At 48.8% G+C, this 19,619-nt stretch overlaps 1 protein-coding gene across 4 annotated transcripts in view; it reads left to right on the top strand.

Moving 5' to 3' along the window:
• TFAP2D (transcription factor AP-2 delta) overlaps positions 1–19,619 on the top strand; it is a 74,650-nt gene that overhangs the window by 15,860 nt on the left and 39,171 nt on the right. For all 4 annotated transcript variants that reach the window (XM_061562660.1, XM_061562662.1, XM_061562659.1 and 1 more), the window contains exon 5: positions 17,335–17,500. In XM_061562660.1, coding sequence (XP_061418644.1) covers positions 17,335–17,500 — 166 coding nt within the window. The remainder of the gene's footprint in view (positions 1–17,334; positions 17,501–19,619) is intronic.

Raw genomic sequence — 19,619 nt, 5'->3', positions numbered from 1 at the left:
ATCTTTAAACACTGCCTTGCACCGTCGTTCCGTTACGATACCATTGGGTCTTTAATGTCCCATTTTAGAGATAGTTGCGCACTTTGGTAATCACCATGGAAAATCACGTGGCATAGGTGCGCTGTGCCGTATATTAATTAAGCGCAATGCCAAAAACGTTAAGATTCGCATTCCTGTCATAATCCATTGGCGCATGTATTTGTTTAAATGTTATTAAATTTATAAACTTGTAGCAATCATTAATTTACAATTGATGATTTTTTTATGAATGTGAAATAATTACAGTAACGATCTACGGTACTTTGCAAGAGAGATGTGCAGACCTGCTACGTGTATGCAAAGAATAACAAAACACATTCTTGTTTTTTTTCAATCTCAATTCAGTTGTGGATATATTAGGGACTTGGCATTTGGGCCACGTAATCTGTGTAACTGATTCTTTAAAACCCACTTTGTCTGGCTAATAATAATACAATCTTAAAACCCCTGCTGAAACAGGCAGCATGTTCTGTCTAATACCCAGTAGCGTTTTTTTTTACGGAGCCCAGGTGAGAATCATTCAAATACAGCATAAAATGGCCCAGAGGCAAACATGCAGGAGTGAACGTGTACCAATCCTGCATTGTATAATCTGAATATGTGTACATATATACACACTGAGCAATCGCTTTCACAGGAGTCAATCGCCTGTTGAGGGCAATTATGGTCATTCGAAATCGGTGGGGGTATCCGTTGGCCCACGTGATTTCCTGTATAGGTATTCAAGCCTCCCGTTAGTCCATTAATAGTCTATCGTGACAGAAGATCTCACTGCTGAGCTCGGTTGTACTGTAAACCGATGGTTCGATTTCGGCTTAGAGCTATCACCAGCTGCAGTATTGTATTCGTCAAATTATAGCGGGCGCTGTAGATTGTAGTGTAGTTTGTAAGAGCAAGATAATGGTGTGCCATTATCACAAACCTCTAACCCGCTTTCAGAAACTTTACCCCGTGTGTCGAAGTAAGTGTTTGCTAAATGTGACTAGAGTACCGGTACATTCTATCTACAACGGGAGTAATCAGAGTGGCGGAGCGGTGGCCCAGTGGTTAGTGCACTGCACACTAAAAACCCGACGACAGGATTTTGATTCACGGCAACAGCTGCTCACATCAGTGGCGACTGATATCTGAACCGATCTCAAGTACCTCTACCCCCACACTTCTTCCCGGTCTTGACCAACCTGCATTGGCCAAAGCAACGTGGTGAAGTTTGTTAAAACAGCTCCCACGACCCGTGTGGAAACGGCTTGGTTGATGCCTTTCATCAAGCAGTGGATTGACCATGGACTGTTATTCTGCGAAATAACACATTTCAATTTACAATGGAGAAACAAAGGCAGTTTGACGTGGCGGTGGATTCCCCCGCCGGTGAATGTCCGGTGTCTATTGGACATCTGTGAAAAAGAGCTTTACAGTCCATCGGATTCCTCCAGCATGAATACATATTCTGATTGGTGCTCGCTAACAGCACTTGCCCCAACAGTGTGATGAGGCTATATGGGGGATATTTGTATCTGTGTATTGCGTGTGTGGGGAGCGGTAGTGTAGCTGTTAGCGCGGCGAACCTGAGTTCGAGTCCCGCTTACGGCCAACAACAGTTACGATTGATTGAATCTGTCCTGGGCCTCCCCTAGGTCGACTCGGCCTCAAATGAGTACCTGGTGCACTGGGGAGACAAAGGACGGGCGGACGTGATGCTGGCCACAGACCCCCTCGTGTGCCGTGATGGCCTTTATAGGTGCTGGCTTTATTGCACTTTTGCCAAAACATGATATACGGGTGGGGGGGGGGAGATTTTTGTCTTTCTGTGTGTACGAGTGAGAGATTGTTAAAGTCCTTTCCCTGCACCTTCGATTATTATCACGGTTGGCTATGTACGGTGCTAAAGAAGTTAAACATACATACAAAGTGTTTGAGTTATAATCTCACATTCGCGCACACCCCAAGACAAAGATTCGGCCCATATATCCAGAACAGACTGGTGGGGCAAGTGCCGTTAGCGAGCACCTATGAAGGCTACCATGGCACACGAAGGGGTGGGTGGCCAACACCACGCCCGGCCGCCTTTGTCTCCCGAGTGGCGATGTTTACACACACACATCGCCACCAGGTACTCCATTGAAGCCGAACTCGAACAGGCTCATGACCGGTTCAGATAATCGTCACTGGTGTTGGCCGTGAGCGGCAATCGAACCCGGATTGCCGGGTTCGGAGCGCAGTGCGCTGACCGCTATATTACCACTACCTCACACACACACAACACACTATCATACTCTCACTTAACACACGGCCAAGCGCTATCGACACGCGTGGTCTGTGAGCGGTGGAGAAGGCGGAGGCGGCGCGCGCGCGCGCGCATCGCTGCTCGCTCAGCGCGTCGCCGTCTGACGTTGCGTGTGATCCGCTCCTCCGCTCGCCGCGGGCGACCCCCACAGCCTAACCGAGACTTTCGCCCAGGGCGCAAAAAAAGAGGGGAGGAGGAGGGGGGAGAGAAGTATAGCTGGGGGAGGGATGGTGGGGTGGTGGGTGGAGGGGAGGGTGTATTGTAGACGGGCGCTCTCTCTCTTTTTTTTTGCGGATTCCACCCTCGCTTTTTTTTTGCCGTCGGCGACAGAAACTACAAACTGCTTTTGAATCAAAACATTTTCAACATTAATATGAACGAAACGGCACCGCACATATCGCTTTGCTTGTAACGTTGCCTGCCCCCCCCCCAACCGATCTCGGCGCGTCGAGAGGCGCCTTCATGAGATAATTTGTATATGTCACAACCCTAAAAGGGCTAGAGCCCCTCTCGCCAATCGTAGCCAAAGCCCCAATTAGCATCTTTTATAGCGAATTCTCTCCCTACCCCACCACACCACCAAACAAAAGCCACGTGGCACGGAGGAGATGCGTGCCATCGTGCGAAGCGTGCGCGCCTAGGTATTCGCCGAATCGGAATTCTTTTTTTTGTTGTCCTGGAGAAATCCGACGGGCTACGAAGCTCTTCGTAGCCCGTGTCCAGTAAACGGCAGTTCGCATTGACGCAAGAACGCCCACCGTATTGCCACCTATTATCAGCGCCCTGTGTGTCGTGTATTACCATGCATGTGTCGGTAGTTAGAAGGAGAACGGTGGTTAGCGCACTGCGGCTGACAAACCCCAGGTGGCGATTGCAGCTTGCGGACGACACCACTAACGTATAAATGAATCAGCCTTGGGCCTTCCCCTAGGTGGACTAAGCCTGAAATGAGTACCTGATGTATGCATAAGCAGTGGGGAGACAAAGGCAGCCGGGCGTGGTCTCTTGTCACTCGGCCCCTCGTGTGTCGCGTCGGCTTTAATTTGTTTTCACTAACAGCATTTGCCCAAACAGTCTGCTGGCTATATCGGGGGGTCTTTGTTATACAGTGATCCCTCGTTTATCGCGGTTAATGGGGACCGGAACCCCTCGCGATAGGTGAAAATCCGCGAAGTAGGATTGGCCCCCTAGGAATTTCCGTATATGTGTGTGTGGGTACCAGAATGTTTAAAATATGTATATTTATACTTTATATATATATTTTGCTTAAATCTATTTAATTATAAAACCTTAATATTATACATTCACTCTCTCTCATACAATACGTATTATGGTGTTCTACACTCACCAATGACAGTAGTATCTTGAGACTTGACTCCAGTAATGACGACGACGACGATAACAATGATGATGACAATGACGACGATGACAGACCTGTGCAGTTCGATGAATGTGATGATGAATGATGATGATGATGGTGTTACTGCACAGGTATAATGAGGCCTTTAAATCAGTTCAAAAAATCCGCGATACACTGAGGCCGCGAAACTTGAACCGCGAAGTGGCGAGGGATTACTGTATATCTCTTACCCATAAAATGAAATTTTTGTCTGTCTGTCTGTCCGTCTGTCTCTGTCTGCGCAATTGCGCTTGCGAGTGATTTGGCTCTCAAATGGTGGGGTTTACGTTAAATAAAATTTGCCTGGTACCACGCCGCAAGCATCGCGGTGGGCAAGCACTATTCAGTTTTCCCGTCACTCACCTTTAAAATAGTTAAAATAACGTATTTTCTGCGATTTATTTTTATGAAAAGATGTAGTTCCGCTATTATATATTTATTTCCCTTCGCCGGTCGGGGCGGGACAACGCGCACAGCTGCACATGTGCACAACGCTCATCACGGTTAGCCCCCACAAACTCTCACGCACCATCGCCGGAGGTGTGCCGGCTTTTTTATTCTCCTTCACACTCTACAAGGTACGTTGCACACATTACTATTATATGCATTTGTAAAATTACACTTTGCACTGCTGACAGGGGTTGCCCCTAGCAACGCACACACGATCGGCACACATTGGCATTCGCGTTAAAAATGCAACAAAACACACAACGCTGAGCTTAATTCTTCATAGTGAGATGTCTTCTTCTCCCCACTCCACCCCAATGTGTCCTGTTGCTACTATAGAGTCCGTAGATATTAATATTACTGCGCTTAGATAGTATTATTGTAGCACGGCCGGGGGGAGCGGCCCAGCCCACACCCTGCCAAGGTGACACCTCGCTGGCTGGGCAATCTAGGTGAGGCCAGGGGCCACAGGTCGCAATCGGGCAACCGATACCCATACCCTACCCGATACCCGGCTACCCGGCTACCCATACCCGGCCGGGTACGGGTACGGGTAGCCGTTCGCGACCCTGGTACGGCCAGGTACGGGTACCCATTTGCGACCCTGGTGCGGCCGGGTACGGGTAAGGAATCAAAACCCGTTTGCGACGTCTGCAAGGGGCTCTGCATGGGACTAGGCCTCACCACGGCAATGTTAAGTACTATTTCCTTGCTTCTTTACTTATATTCACGTTTATAGAAACCCATTTTTTATATTCACCTTGCTAATATTACATTAACTATGTTTGTGTGCAGACAACTATTTTTTTTGTCTGCTCACAACTAATATTTTTAAATTACCATGGTCATTTATAATATTATTATTATTGTGTCAACTCACGCTGATAGAAACCTGATTTTTAAAGACTTACCTTGCAAATATTACATTCATAATGTTTGTGTGTTCACAACAAAGATTTCTAAATTTACTTGGTGAATGTTATTATCTTTTTTATTGTGTCTACGGCCTTGTGTGCGTGCGAGTCCATGTGTGTGTCTTCCACTATGTGTGGGTGTCTACGTCCATGTGTGTGTGTGTATCAGTCCATGTGTGTGCGAGTCGATGTGTGTGTGCATGAGTTGATATATCTGTGTGTCCGTCGATGTGTGTGCGTGGTCTGTGTCTGTAGACAACTAATTATTTTTAAAAAAATTTGACATTTCCTAATATATATGTGTGTGTCTAAGTCCATGTGTGCGTGTGAGTTGATGTGTCTGTGTGTGTGAGTCGATGTGTGTGTGTGAGTCCATGTGTGAGTCCATGTGTGTGTGTCAGTCGATGTGTGTGCATGTCTCCATGTGAGTGTGTACGTCCATTTCTTTGTGTGTGTAGGTGCATGTGTCTGTGTGAGTCGATGTATGTATGTGTGTAAGTGCAACTAAAAAATCTATTGCGTGTGCGTGCAAATCTATGTGTGTGAGTCTATGTATGTGTGTAAGTCCACGTGTGTGTGTGTGTGAGTCGCTGTGTCTTTGTAATTCGATATGTGTGGGTGTAAGTCTTTGTGCGTGTGTGTAAGTCGATATGTGTGTGTGTGAGTCCGTTCGTGTGTGTATATGAGTCGATATGTGTATTTGTCCGTCGATGCGTGTGTGTTAGTCAATGTGTGTGCATAGTCTGTGTGTGTGCATAGACAACTAAAATTTGGAAATTAAGTTAGTATTTTTTAATTTATTTACGTGTGTGTCTAAGTCCATGTGTGCATGTGATTTTATGTGCCTGTCTGTGTCGATGTGTGTGTGTGAGTCGACGTGTTTGTGTGTGTGAGTCGATGTATGTGTGAGTCGATATGTGTGTGTTAGTCAATGTGTGTGCGTGGTGTGTGTGCATACACAACTAACATTGTACAAATCAGTACATTTCTAAATTTTATGTCTGTGTCTAACTACATGTGTGCGTGCGAGTCGATGTGCGTGTCTGCATCGATTTGTGTGCAAGTCGATGTATGTGTGTGTGAGGGTACCTGTCTGTGTGTGTGAGTCGATGTGTGTGTGTGTGTATGTGGCTCCATGTGAGTGTGTAAGTCAATTTCTTTGTGTGTGTGTGTAGGTGCATGTGTGTGTGTGTGGCCACGTGGAATGTTCGAATGCTCCCTGCGGAGGAGAGGCTGCCACTCCTCTGTCGGGAGCTGGCCCGGTACCGCCTGGATCTCTGTGGCATTCAGGAGGTCCGGTGGACCGGTTCTGGCTCCTGCCACCATGAGGGGTGGACAGTCCTCTACTCGGGGCAGGAGACTGCCAAACAACAGGGTGTGGCTCTTCTTCTGAACAAAATAATGAAGGGGGCGTGGGAGCGTGGTGGTGAGGTGTGAGAAGCTTTAAGCCCCAGGCTACTTTGGGCTCGCCTTCTCATCAACCGGAGGCGAGGAGTGGTGGTCATTGTTACTTATGCCCCCACCGAAGACGAACATCTGTGGAGGGATGCAGGCAACGCCGATGAGTCAGATGCCTTCTATGACCTCCTGTCACAGGTGCTGGCTAAAGTGGCCACTCGGGATAGAGTCATCTTGTTGGGTGACTTCAATTCCCGAGTTGGTCATGATGCTGGCACCTGGTCTGGAGTGATTGGAGGGCATGGGCCAGATCAGCTCAATAACAACGGTAGGAGGCTGCTAGATTTTTGTGCAGCCCATGGGCTTGTAATTACCAACACGCTCTTCTGGCATCAGAGCATCCACACAACATCATGGATGCATGCCGGGTCCAAGCAAGAACATCTTCTGGACTACATAGTGACGGACCAGCGGATGCGAGCCCATGTCCTTGACACCAAGACCTACCGTGGAGTTGATCTGCCCTCTGACCATCGACTAGTCATCTGTAAGATGCGCCTGCCATTCTTCTACTCCGGTGGTGGGTGTACACCCAGGACCCCATTCCAACCTAAAGTGGCCTAGTCTCAGTTAGCTGATGAAAGTTGCAAGCGAGAATTTCATCATCGCTTGCGGCTGGGGTTGGCATCGTCCCCCACTCCTCCTGATGTCGAGGGTAAACGGGCGAGGTTTAGGACTGTGACTCATGTAGTTGCAATGGCTGCTTTGGGTATGCGGTCCAGACCTCCCCAGAGACCCTGGCTGACAGAGGAGGTGTTCAGGATAGTTGAGAAAAAGCGACAGGCCCACTCTCATCGGCTACAGCATCCCACGTCAGAGAATGAAGTGGCTTACCGCAGCCTTCGCTCGGAGGTTCGGAGAGCCGTAAGGCGCTGCAAGGATGGGTGGTGGTCGCGGGTTGCTGAGGAGATGGAGTCTGCCTCAGTGGACAACTATTTAACTCCATCAAAAAAGTAACCTGCAGCGCCACACCTATTACCATCATTAGGGGAAAAAACGGTGATCCAATCTCCGACCCCCAGGAACAGGTTTGCAGATTTGCTGAGCATATCTGTGAGGTCCTGGGGGAGGGGAAATCCCTCAGCCAGGAAAACATCATGGCACAAAGTGGTGATGACCCTGCTGAGGCTGCGGTGCCTCATATATTGGAAGAAGTCACCCCCTGTGAGTGGCTGGCTGAGGTGCCATCTGTTGAGGAAGTACTGAAAGCGATCCAGAGTCTGAGACCAGAAAAGGCACCGGGCAGAGATGATCTCCCAAGCGAAATGCTCAGGGAGGGTGGCGTTTGTGCACAAACTGCCCTATATGACATCATAACAACAGTCTGGACCACTGGACGGGTTCCGCAGGATTGGAAGGATGCTCTGGTGGTCCCCCTCTTTAAGAAGGGGGACCGCACAGACTGTAACAACTACAGGGGCATCTCACTCCTCAGTGTGCCGGGAAAGGTCCTGGCAAGGATTATTCAACATCACCTTGCTAGGCACGCTGAGGAGCGGCTTGCGGAGCCCCAATGCGGTTTCAGGAAAGGGCGGTCCTGCACAGATGCCATATTTTCTGTACGTCTGCTATAGCAGAGGTGTAGGGAATTCCTACAAGACCTACATCTCTGCTTTATTGACCTGGTCAAGGCCGATGATACCATCAGTAGGCCTGGGCTCTGGGTTGTTCTTCGTGCTTTCAGAGTCCCTGACCATCTGCTCACGATCATTAAGGGCCTTCATGATGGTAAGCGGGCCCGGGTAAAACTACGTGGCCGGGAGTCGGAGCCATTCCCTGTACACCTTGGGGTGCAACAGAGATGTCCTCTGGCTCCCACATTATTTAACATCTATTTTGACCACGTAGTTCGTGAAGCCTTCAATAGCTGTACCGGGGAGAATTTCCATTTGGTACAGATATAATGGGAGGCTGATCGATGCCCGGGTGCGATTAAGGGATGGCTCTCTATTGGTCAACCACGTTATGTATGCCGATGATTTGGTAATATCTGCTCATTCAGAGGAGGAGTTGGAGATGCTGCTAAGAACTGGAGCGTGCCACTAAGAGGGTGGGGCCTTACCATCAGCCCCACTAAAACTAAGCACCTGCCTGGGTATTTTGTGCCATTGAACACTCCACCCCCACAACTCCCAATCGGTGATGGGGCAATTGTGGAGACAGTGGAGAGTTTCCCATACCTGGGCAGTGTGCTTATGACCGGCTCCAGTTTAACAGCAGAGGTCTCACTCCGAATCAGTCGAGCGGCAATATCTTTTCATTGGTTGCGTAACGCTGTGTGGGCGCTACCTGGTCTGTCGCTCCACACGAAGCTGCAGGTCTTCTTGGCCATAGTCATTCCCTCCCTTCTCTACGCTTGCGAAACGTGTACCCCCCTAATGGAGCATCTTCGCCGGTTAGATACATTTAGGCTGGCCTGCCTACAATCCATCCTGGGTTTAACCAGGCTGGATTGTGTGAGGAGCTCACAAATCCTTGAAAGATCTGGGCAAGTCCCATCGGTGAGCTTCTCCGGCAGGCAAGGCTGCGTTGGCTGGGTCATGTAGCCCGCATGCCCAGCCACCGCATGCCTAAACAGCTTTTGTTCGGCCAGATCGAGGGGGCTAAACGCGCGCAGTATGGGCTAGAGAAGAGATGGAGTGATGTGGTACAGGAGGACGTGGAGCTGAGTGGACTTGCCGATGACTGGTACCAGCGGTGTCAAGATCGGCCTCTGTGGAGGAGGCTCGTGAAGGACGCTACTGGGCAGTTGGAGGCAGTCACCCTCCAACAACAACGGAGGGCGGAGGAGCGATGCTCACAACAACGAGCGGAGCACCGGCTGGCTAAAGCACAGCAAGTTGGCACAGTAGGGGGCACAGGTGGTGCATCAGCCGGTCATCTCGGTCATCTCAGTCAGTCGACCCGTGGCACCTGGGTCTGCCCCGTCACCTCCTGCCAGCGGGCGTTCGCCACTTTACGTGGCCTCAAGGTGCACATGGCCTGGCACAAGCGTCGTGGTGACGTCACCGCCACTTAGTGGTGAATGGCGGTTGTTGTGAGTCGATGTGTCTGTCTGTGTCAGTCGATGTGTTTTGTGTGGGGGTCCATGTGCGTGTGTGTCAGAGTCGATATGTCTGTGTGTGGCTCCATGTGTGTGTATCTAAAGTCGATGTCTGTGTGTGTGAGTCCATATGTGTGTGTGTGTAAGTCGATGTCTTTGTGTGTGTGTGGGTCAATGTCTGTAAGTGTGTATAGGTCGATGTGTGTGTCTGTATTTTTTTCCCGGGAAACGCCGGGTACTTCCCGCTAGTACAGTATATTTAGCAGGATACATATGTAATAAAGGACTCTTTAGGCGATGTAGGTCTCCGTTTGTCCTTTATTGGGTTCTTGTCTCGCACCCCGCGATGTCCGCGTGTTGGACCCGTGCGCCTCGGGCACGCATCGTGTGCTCCGCACACACCCCGCAGCCACACCGCTGTTCCGTGTGCCCCACACACCCTGCAGCCACACCACTACTCCGTGTGCCCCGCACACTCTGCAGCCACACCGCTGCCCCCTGTGTGCCCCGCACACGCTTCTATCTCCTCACACCCCGCTAGCTCCACACACTCCGCTAGCTACTGCTATCCCACGTACACCGCTGGCCGACGGTGCCATGACTCCGACCACGTGGCAAATGGCGCCACTCTTCCGCCACCACCCAGCGTGGCTCTCCCCTATTTCCACGCTCTCCCAACTCCCAGATCTCTTCCGGCTCTCTCCCTATATCTTTCTTCTCACGTGACCCTGACTCCTCCTTCCCGCACTGCCCCTGTCTCCGCCCCCACTCACCCCGACTCCCATTGGAGCCGAGGTGAGCAGTGGCTCCTCCCACACGCCCCGTCGACCAGGCTCCGCCTCTCCAATACTCCGGCCCGTGTGAGTGGTGCGGAGGCAGCGCCCACCCTGTCCTTGCTCGCATTACACATACAAACGAACCTCAATTAGTTTACTGCACACCTAAGCACCCTTATTGTTTTACTCAAGGGAGTAGACATACTCTCAAATTTCGTCCTACAACCCGCACTGACCAGCATGGTTAAGTATGGCCAAATAACCGCCACGACCCTGCACGACAGAGGCAGGCCATCATCCAGCAGCAGATTGACATGCCACACGATATTATACAATCCTCTGATATTCTTTGGGTCTTTCGTTAAAGTCACGTAGATAGGTTCAAATTAATAAAAATAACATAAACAAAAACCACGACGTTTCTATCACAACACGAGCGATCGTCATCATTATTAATTTGAACCTATCTACATGACTTTACGTCACGAAAGCTTTAAGTCAAAATCCTCTGATAATTAGCATCTGTTGAGAATAATTCCAACCAATGGCTGCAATTGTTCACACACAATGTGATCACGATTTGCATCATCTTGGAATATTGCTCCATCGCAGAACATGCACGTGGGGAAAAAAAAGAAACCACTTTACAAACTCGCGGTCAACAACACACTGCCTTAACAGAAAATGTATAATAATCGTTGGCAACGTTTCGGGCAATGGACCTACTTTCATAGCACATGTTGCGGCAGTGTGAGTGCGGTTCTTGTTTTTGGTAATTGTGCTTGTGCACGACTGGCAACGAATCGTCGTAATAATCAAATCCTGTTTTTTAACTTGGAATTTCAGACACGGGTAGACGCAGGTGATGACAATTGGAAATATTTTGGCACTGGGAGCAAATATTCACCTTCATCCTCCTCCCCGAGAATTGATGAAATCGTGATGCCAGGCCGCGATTATTTTATATATATTTATAAATGGAATTTTTTTGGCCTCGCTTTATCCGCCTCCTTTAGCCCATTTTGCATTGCAAACTGTTTCGCTTGAGCAGTGTTTTGTACATTTCTCTCTCACACTTACCTTCAAAGTAACTTTGGCATGTTTGCTCGCATCGATCAAATATTATCGATTCTTACACACTTAAGTGATTCGGTGCTTGATGCAGGCCTCACATATATGAAAATATATCTGACTAGCTGTACTACCCGGCTTCGCCCGGGACTTGTATCTACCACGGCCGGCCGCCTTTGTCTCCCCAGTGGCGATGTTAATACGCTACAGTAGTTAAGTTACTCGTTTGAGGCAGAGTCGACCTAGGGGAGGTTCAAATAATCGTCACCGGTGGTGGCCGTGAGCGGGAATCGAACTGGGTTTGCCGGGTTGGTAGCGCAGCGTAGCGTTAAGCACTACACCCACCGCTCCTCACACACCACACACGCACAGACACACACACAGACACACACACAGACACACGCAGACACACACAGACAGAAACACACACACAGACAGCACGCTAACCACTACACTACCGCTCCCCACACACCACACACGCACACACACAGACACACACACAGACACACACACACAGACACAGGCAGCACGCTAAGCACTACACTACCGTTCCCCCTACACAACACACGCGCGCGCGTCCATTGCTGCAGACACACACGACTTTCAGGGTGCATACGGCAGTAAACGACTGAAATAATAAAGCGGCAATGCTGTGTAAGGAACGCCTTAGACCCGCATTATACATTTGTGTAATGCGAGCGTAAACACACAAACACACACAAACACATACACAATACACACACACATACATGCAGACACACAGACAGACACATAACACACATACACATGACCCGGCTTCGCCCGGGACTTGGATCCACCACGGCGGCAAAACCGACATACATACACACACAGACATACACACAAACACATACACACACATACATACACACATGCATACAGACACACAGACATACACATAAACACATACACATGACCCGGCTTCGCCCGGGACTTGGATCTACCACGCCCAGCCGCCTTTGTCTCCCAAGTGCCGATGTTAATACGCCACACCAGTTACTCGTTTGAGGCTGAGTGGACCTAGGGGAGGTTCAAATAATCGTCACCGGTGGTGGCCGTGAGCGGGAATGGAACTGGGTTCGCCGGGTTGGTAGCGCAGCGTAGCGTTAAGCACTACACCCACCGCTCCTCACACACCACACACGCACAGACACACACACAGACACACGCAGACACACACAGACAGACACAGACAGACACACACACACACAGACACACAGACAGCACGCTAAGCACTACACTACCGCTCCCCACACACCACACACGCACACACACAGACACACACACAGACACACGCAGACACACACAGACAGACACAGACAGACACACACACACACACACAGACACAGACAGCACGCTAAGCACTACACTACCGTTCCCCCTACACAACACACGCGCGCGCGTCCATAGGTACACATACACGCGCTTGCTGCAGACACACACGACTTTCAGGGTGCGTAAGGCAGTAAACGACTGAAATAATAAAGTGGCAATGCTGTGCGAGGAACGCCTTAGACCAGCAACACATTTGTGTAATGCGAGCGTAAACACACAAACACATACAAACACATACACACACATACATACACACACATACACACACATACACACAAACACATACACACAGACATACACATACACACAAACACACACATACATGCACACAAACACATACACAATACACACACACATACATGCAGACACAGACAGACACATAACACACATACATACACACACATACACACACATACATAGACACACACATACATAGACACACACATACATACACACAAACACATGCACACACGTACATACACACATACATAGAGACACGCAGACATACACATAAAGACATAAAAAAAACCCACATACATACAGACACACATACACACAAACACATACATACACATACATACACACATACATAGAGACACACAGACATACACATAAACACAAACACACATACACATGACCCGGCTTCGCCCGGGACTTGGATCCACGATGCCCCGCCGCCTTTGTCTCCCCAGTGACGATGTTCACACACGACAGCAGTTACGCTTTTGAGGCTGAGTGGACCTAGGGGAGGGCCAGGTCCGTTTCAAATAATCGTCAGCGGTGGTGGGCGTGAGTTGGAATCGAACTGGGGTCGCTCAAGCAGCTTAATGACTGTTTGTACAAAGAACATATAAAGAATCGATTATAATAACCAGGCAAGAGTCCACATTATAGACTGCCAGTACACGCACTCAGCTTCATAAGCAGGCTAGAGTGTACATGATAGAGTGGCAGTACGCTCACCGAGCTTAATAAGCAGGCTACAGTGTACATGATAGACTGGCAGTACGCTCACCCAGCTTAATGAGTATTTGTACAGTGAACATTAAAGTAATCGATTGTTGGCGCGTTGGGTTTAAAAGTAATATTAATAGCACACATTGTGGTGGGGGTATAGTGAAGAGTAGGAAAAACTTTGATGAATTTACCTCAGAGTGGCGTTGTGGGTGTCGAGGCCTAGTAGCGTGCAAAGCCTGCGGCCTCGCCTAAAATTGTCGGCTTGGAAGAGGCAGGGTACGGGTGGCGTTTCTTCCCCCCCCCCTAGCGCTCCAACAATACTGTGTAATGGCTATTATTTAATTAAATACGGAGCTTATGAAAGTGGCGAAGGCGTGGCTAGCCGTTGGCAGGGGCAACCGCCGTCCAATGAAACTGCAGCCCTTGGCGAAGGCGTGGCTAGCCGTTGCCAGGTCCAATGAAAGCGGCGAAGGCGTGGCTAGCCGTTGCCAGGGGCAACCGCCGTCCAATGAAAGTGCGTATGGGCCAAAGTCCACACACACACACACACAGACAGACAGACATGAACGATTTTATATATATAGATTACACGCATATTTTTTGCTCACGCTGCATTTATATTATACTTCAGTAAATTCAGTCATTAACATACCAAATATAGTGTTAGTCGTATATGCTCAGTCAACGCTTTGTTCATCCAGTGCTGAATAAAACGCCTCCCCCCCGACTCCATGCGGGTCTTACGGAGTATTCGACCATACTTCACCACATTGGTCAGTGGGGGGAAATTAAGGTGGGGAGCATATACGTTGAAGCATAGTAGAGTTCAACAAAGCAATGAAGCCAACACGTAAATATGCAGGTTAAATACATGCTTCGAATTGTACAAAAGAAGTGGATTTATAGGCAGAACACACCACTCAGGAATAATGGTCGGTGTGCACAAGTGTTAGAGGTGGTTTGTTGAGAGATGCAACGACTTGGGGGGAGGCCTTCATCCAGCAGTGGATTGATTATGCCTCGTAATGATATGGAAATATCGAACCTGTTTGATTGAAGATCCCGATAACAATGTTAGAGGAATCAAAGGCGATACTAGTTGGTTCTATAATATATATCTGCACTATGTTAGGGGCACAGCTGACCGATATCGCTTGGGCTTAGCATCAGAGCGCTCCGGAGGCTTTCTCCATGCTCATTGTCTCTAAAGGCCCTCAACCTCGCTCATTAGGGTTACAACCGAGCGCGCGAGCCACTTGGCAGACGAACCGCGCGACCCCCCCCCCCCCCCCCCGTGTGCACTCCATCAACGAGTGCGGCGGATGAATCCCTTCCCCGTGCGAGTGACGCGTCAGAACCAGGTGGCTGGGCGCTCTCCCACTCCGTGCGGTTCACCGCGGGTCAAATCTTACCTCGCGGTGGGGGGCGGTGGTGGGGGGGAGCGATGGCACAGTGGTAGGCGCGCTATGCCACGGAACAGAACAATTTAGAAGAGTTTCTTTAGAAATGCCCTGTGAGCTAAACCGGTCCTGGGCCCTCTCCTAGGACAACTCGGCCGCAAAATGAGTGCCCGGTGTGGTGTGTAAGCATCGCTACTGGGGAGGGCAAAGGCGGCCGGGCGTGGTACTGGCCACCCACCCGCCCTCCTCGTTTGCCGTGGCGGTGCTGCGCCGGCCTTCATAGGTGCTGCTCTCTTACAGCACTTGCCCCTATAGTCTGTTACGGGTGGTTCTTTGTAGCCTCATGCCAGTCGTGCTATGAAGAAGGGCCCATTGGCAGACACGTTGCCTATTTATATGTTTAAATTCTTAGGTAAGGGTTATTGATGCATGGTCAATATTTTGATAAGCGTGCCTATTCACCACTGCCAACACAGTATCACAAAAAAGAGTTTAACCTTAGAGTACTCAGTGCATCTTCCCTTAAAGAACGTTATTAATACTTATTTTATGGGCCTTTGTCAATCCACTGCTGGATGAGTTTCTCCCGACTCCGAGCGCGATAGCCTCCTCTCACGATCCTGCAAAGTAAAACACCCACCTCTAGCTCCTGCACAACAGCCGATTTCGCTCCATGTCCTTGAACGTACTCTTGGACAATGTTCCGTTCCTCGGCTGCCATTCCGCCATCCTGCTTGATCAATCGGCCATCGTTCATCCCTTCCAGCGACGTTTCTTACCCTCGCTTTACATTTCGGGAGCCGATAAGATCGTTCTAACAATTGCCACATTCTCTAGTCCAGTGTTCTTCACTAATTTTCAGAGGGGGCACTTTCACCGATAAGATAGCATCGGTGCGAGGGCCGCCACAGACTTTTAAACCATTGTGGGGTTTGACAGCAGCACGACGACGATGATGATGATGGGTGGAGTGTTTTTACGTGCCGTGTATTGACGGGGGCTGGACATCAGGGGCCGCACGGAATGCCAGCAGGGGCCGCCAGTGGCCCGCGGGCCTTGCAATGAAGGACACTGCTCTAGTCCAGTGTTAATTTTGATCTCACTTTTCAATAATAGGATTAATACTAATAGTTGACGTCCCATTGCCATCCCCATGCTGACTGAACACCTCCCCACGTGGCAATCGTGGGGGTTTGTTTGACCATACTTCACCAGGCTGGTCAGTGCGGGTTTATGAAGATGGGGAGCATAGCTGTGGGTGCATACAAGTACAGTACAGTATACAGTACAACAATGGCTTTTGCTGCGCTCTCCTCTGCTGTAAAACAAAGCCCACTGCAGTAACCTATTATAGCACCTGTTATATACCGTGGTTTCCTACCCAAGCATGATCTATATATATTACACGTGTAATTAATTACCTGGTAGTGTAGGCTTTTTAAATGAGTGGCTTAACGCATTTGACACGTGGTTTAGAGAACAAACAAAAGTTAGGGACGTCATATTGACAAATCATTCGCTAGAAGGGAAAGAGTGATGGTCTGTAGTCAAACTTACCGCCGGAGTGGCAGCCAAATGTACCGTTTTAGACGTTCAGCGAATATCGAGTGAGCCTCTTTTCTCTCCACCTGAAGAAGACCGCTTGTGTTGCGATCGAAACGTCGTGGTGTTTTTTGCTTTTAATTTAGATTTTTGTTTTCTATCTACGTGACTTTACTGAAAGAACCAAGAATATGAATTCTTGCAGTCACGAAAGTTTTAAGTCTAAATTTGAGCCTGTTTGCGTTGAACTAGGACTCGTGTCTTTGTCTCTAAACATTTGGTAGTTCACCAGCAAGCCTCTTACACCGCTGATGAGACACTGACCAGAATCGTCAAAATCTTTATTTATCCTGAAGAAATCTGACGAGTTGTGAACCTCTTCCCCCCCCCCCCACACGTCCAGTAAGGGGGACAGGTCATAAAGGTACGACAACAAACAAACAAAAACGATAGGAGTGCAAAGTTTCGGAAAGCCCAAAACCGGTCCAGAGTTTGCTTCTGTTGAACCAATGCTGCAGTGGTGTGTGTGTGTGCGTGTGGCCGATGGGACGTGCATTAACGTGGAGGGTCAGATGCGTGAAGGAGGCGCGTGTGCGGGCCCAGCTTTTGCAGCGCCTAATCGTGCGCCGTGCCTCCCCATGCGGTTTGCAGGTGGATCCGCAGCGGTCAACCCCACTGACCTCTTCTGCTCGGTGCCCGGCCGGCTGTCCCTCCTCAGCTCGACGTCCAAGTACAAGGTGACCATCGCAGAGGTGAAGCGGCGTCTGTCTCCCCCAGAATGTCTCAACGCGTCCCTCCTGGGCGGCATCCTCAGGAGGTGAGCGACTTCGCCCGCTACTGCTGCGCTTTGTCAAGGGGTGCCGTGGTGGCGAGATATTAACTACCTCGCCTGGTGTACATAGAGGTCGTGGGGTTCGATCCCGACCCTGATGGCTGTATACAGTAGTCCCTCGGTTAACGTTTTTTTATCCGTTCCACAAAAAAAAAACTACTGTTAATCGAAATAACTGTTAATAGAATATAGGAATTCCATTTTAAAAGCATTAATCCAAAACAGAAAACGTAATGTAAACAAAGCCAGTTGAGGTCTTAACGGCTCATAAATGGGCGTCCCTGATTGGCTGAGGGCATGGCTCAGCCTCACTTACGAGTACTCGGATTGGCCGAAATTGCATAACATAAATGTACCGTTAATAAAAATGTTAACGTTAGTCAAAACAATGGGGGTCCTATTGGAGGCGGAACGTTAACCGAAAAATCGTTAACCGATGTCACTGTTAACCGAGGAACTACTGTATTTGGAGTTTGCATGTTTTTCCCGTGGTCGCGTGGATTTTTATCCGGGTCTCCGGTTTTTCCTTTTTACATTTAGAATCAACATACCTTTAGAGAATTTGGCTGCTGTACATTTCCACGTGATAAGCTACTTCGTTCTGCTATCATTTGTGGCCTGGTCGCTTCTGAAAAAGAGCTATGTAGCTCAGTGGGCCTTACCTGGTAAATAAAAATAATTTTATAGAAGGTGAGGTGTGGTGTGAGGGGAGGCAGGGGGTAGATGCTGAGGTGGAACCATGGATTAATTTCAGCTGGGGCTCAGCCCGTAGCTGGAGGGTGTCCTGGTAAATATTGTCCCACCTGGTACACTGCATCAACCATTATACCTGAATACATAGCACGGAATTATGATGAGCGTCGTTGTGGAGAAGATAAATAAGCAGACTCTACCTCGTTAACTACTTTATATATCTGTCCCTCTACGTCAACAAAATGAAAGTATGTTTGTTTGTGCTCCCCGTGTTCAAATATATGAAGGGGATATGGTGTTCGCTTATTTATTTTGTTGCTTGCGTCCTCCACAACTACGCTAATTAATACTTAGCGGTATGCATTTTTATGACGTTGCATAAAAAAGGATCCATATATTAAAGAGAGGGCCCTTGCCTAAAATATCTGGAAAGTTCTGCAGCATTAGTTCAAGCAAGTCTGAATCTGTTGATGGGACATTGTATGTCGAAACCGGTCCAGAGTTTGATTGCATTGAGCCAATGCTGTTGAAATCATGCACTCCCACGAGAAGTTCTTGTAATTGACGGGAAGTCTCATACATACCACGAGAAGGGCTTGTAATTGACGGGAAGTCTCATACATACCTGTGTTGTTTTACGTGGAGGGATAGATATTGACACCAGTCAGCATTGATTTATGATCCAGCACTCAGTGATTGACTCCAGTCACTGACTTACTGGTGGTCAGTCTCCTCATCACTCTTAAATCGCTACTACTATGGCTACTATTCCTATGAATTTCCCTCATTGATTTCTTCTAAAAGCATCGATGAGATTAAACTGATCCATTTCATCTCATCCACCCTGGGTTCAACCACCACATTGCAGGTCACAACACTAAACTAAAATATATATTTTTTTAACAGGTAAGGCCCACTGAACTACACAGCTTTTTTTCAGAAGCGACCTGGCCTCACGTGATGGTAGCTGGACGAAGTGGCTTATCACGTGGGCATTTCTAGTAGCCAAATATGCTAAACACGTGCCGATTGAAAATGTGGGGAGATAAAAATGGAGGACCCGGAGGGAAATTCCACGTGACCACGGGGAGCGAACACGTGAACTCCAAATATACAGGTGTCAGGGTCAAGATCGAACCCACGACCTCCTTGTATACCGGGCGAGCTAGTTGACATCTCGCCACTATGGCACCCCCCTACTTTCCTCTGTCTTCTCACATTACTCGACACTGTCATTCTCTCCCACCGTCTCGTTTTCCCAAAACCTTATATCATTGCCCAATTAAAGAAACATGGACTTTGGTCTATTACACATTCTTCAACAGTGCGGTCTGTTAAAGTCCACTTGGCTACTCAGGTTTTGAATGTAAGCCTATATACATGCCTATTCAACAAAACATATGCTATTTTA

This window comes from Lethenteron reissneri, chromosome 29 (genome assembly GCF_015708825.2).
Source record: "Lethenteron reissneri isolate LAM-NWPU_2019-01 chromosome 29, ASM1570882v1, whole genome shotgun sequence".
NCBI classification, from domain to species: Eukaryota; Metazoa; Chordata; class Hyperoartia; order Petromyzontiformes; family Petromyzontidae; genus Lethenteron; species Lethenteron reissneri.
The sequence above is the reverse complement of the archived record's forward strand: the minus strand, read 5'-3'. Positions and strand labels throughout refer to the sequence as shown.